This window comes from Miscanthus floridulus, chromosome 2, assembly GCF_019320115.1.
Source record: "Miscanthus floridulus cultivar M001 chromosome 2, ASM1932011v1, whole genome shotgun sequence".
Classification (NCBI taxonomy): domain Eukaryota; kingdom Viridiplantae; phylum Streptophyta; class Magnoliopsida; order Poales; family Poaceae; genus Miscanthus; species Miscanthus floridulus.
In genome coordinates this window covers 103,813,103-103,815,201 of record NC_089581.1, presented here as the reverse complement: position 1 = coordinate 103,815,201, position 2,099 = coordinate 103,813,103, and the positions used below count along the sequence as shown (strand labels likewise).

The 2,099-nt window shown below is 57.4% G+C and overlaps 1 protein-coding gene across 1 annotated transcript; it reads right to left on the bottom strand.

Moving 5' to 3' along the window:
• Positions 1 to 257: 257 nt before the first annotated feature.
• Positions 258 to 1,456, bottom strand: LOC136539284 (E3 ubiquitin-protein ligase ATL23-like). Its single transcript, XM_066531230.1, has one exon. The coding sequence runs from the start codon at positions 1,230 to 1,232 to the stop codon at positions 525 to 527; it is 708 nt and encodes a 235-aa protein (XP_066387327.1). The 5' UTR covers positions 1,233 to 1,456; the 3' UTR covers positions 258 to 524.
• Positions 1,457 to 2,099: the final 643 nt, after the last annotated feature.

Sequence of the window (2,099 nt, the reverse complement as noted above, 5' to 3'; positions counted from 1 at the left end):
TAATTAATTGTTTAGAATTAAGAATGCACCTGCATCCGTATAATGGAGTTTAAAATTAGTATTCTCCTAACTTTAGAATAGCCATGTTTATGTATGGCTATCAATCATCAGAGTCCTGGTTGGCTGGTTCGAGTGTCTCCTGTTCATAGCTCAAAACTCAGAACGCTGCGGCTTGAACAAATTACAATTCCGATTTTCTGTATTATACTAATGAAAAATATCTACATTTTCTAATCAAAATAAAATATTTACTTTCCATCAATGCATGAATTAGCATGCTTGTACATATCTGTAATTGGGTATGAACGTCTGCTTTGTTCATTCATTCAGCATATATAGAAAATTCACATACCAAAAAAAAATCACATTCACATTTCTAAATTCCTGCAACACCCCTGCCGTGAGCTAGCTATCTTCTCAAACCTAACACAACACTAAAAAAACAAAAGAAAAAAAAAAGAGAAAAGGATCTAAACAAGAAGCCGGTGGCCTGGCAGGCACTCGGCGGTTAGCCAAGATGTATGTCACCGGTCAGGGCGCGATTGCACGCCACCGCTCGCCGGGGGTGATGTCGTATGGTCTGTGTCCGCCACCGCTGCCGTGCTGGCTCCCTGATCGTCTACCACGATCGCGATGCGTCCACCGTCGCCGCAGCGGGGCATGGTAGGCGGCGCGTCCAGTTCGGAGCGGCACACGGGGCACGTGGTGTGTGCGCCGAGCCACGAGTCGATGCACGCCGTGTGGAACGCGTGGCGGCAGACGGTGAGCCAGCGGACCGCGTCGCCCGCGGCGAACTCCGACAGGCAGACGGCGCATTCGGCCTGCCCCGACGCGGGCTGGTGCGTGTCCTCGAACCACCGCACCGTGGGGAACGTGGCGAGGACCGCGGGGTCCAGACCGGCCGGCTTGTGCGGCGCATGCGCGTCCGGCGTGGTGTCGGCGCTGGCGCTGGCGCCGGACGCGGCGTCCGCATCGGCGGCGGCGCGGAGGCGGCGCCGGCGGCGCAGCCAGAGGGAGAAGAAGTGGAGGAGGTCGCGCAGGAGGAAGATGGAGAGGAAGCAGAGGAGGATCACGAAGAGGATGAACACGGGCAGCAGCATAGGGAACGACTCCCGCGGCGGCGGCCGCGCCGAGGAACTCGCCGCGCCTCCGCCGTGGTGAGCGCGATGGTCGTGGGTGCCATTGCCGAGGAGGCGGCGCGCGGGCGCGGCCGTGGCCACGACCGTGTCCATGGGCGCATGGGGCGGGACGATCGGGGCCAAACCTTTTAAGCGTGTGTGTGGTTCCTGGTGCTCGCGGGCGGGCGTTGGTTGGGCGTCGTCGGTGTGCAGCAGCGGGTGGAGGAGCCGTGGGCTTTACGGTGAGGTGAAGGCGACGCCGGGACGGCACGACACCGACATGTACCGCGCGTGCACGGGCACCGCCGCATGGCCCCCGCCGGCCGGTGGAGACGTGATGCGACGTGTAGGGGAAGGGGAAGGCAAGGCGGGCGAGGTAGCCGCGCGTCGTGGCTGGTATCATATGACTTGTTTGGTGGGCGCGCGCTGCTATATTTGAGCTACGTTCTCGTTCTTTTTGGTCTCCTTTTCGCATGTCGCTGGTCGCTGACAGTTGCCGCGCCCACATCTGACAACGACGAGTAGCGAGATCAAACAGCGCAGTGTGGGCGCCATGCCAGGTTTTTTCCCCTCCAAGCTTTCGTTGGCTGCATATAAATCCACCGTAATTCACATAGTTTCGGAAATTTCACCTCAATCACTTCAAACCACGTGGATTGAGGTGGATTTATGTGCAGCCAAATAAGCTCCTATATGGCTCTATGGCAACGTCAGAGATTTGTCACCAACACAAGCATTTCCAATGGTACGGACGGACCTTTCTGCGCTGAACCGACGAGTTAGGCAAACAGCACTGCTAGCGCTAGGACTCGCGGCTGCAGTAAGTTTTCTCGCGTCCACGCATGGCCCGTGCTGGCCGGATGTTGCTCGCCTGCGTCGAACATCGCCCGCGCCACGCGCTCGCACGAGGACCGCTCGTGCCCTCTGTTTTTCACGCGCATCTCATGTGCAACACCCTATCTACTTTGAAAACATTTTGAT

Excerpts from the sequence above, each read along its gene's own strand:
- LOC136539284 (XM_066531230.1), bottom strand. The coding sequence starts at position 1,232 with ATGGACACGGTCGTGGCCACGGCCGCGCCCGCGCGCCGCCTCCTCGGC.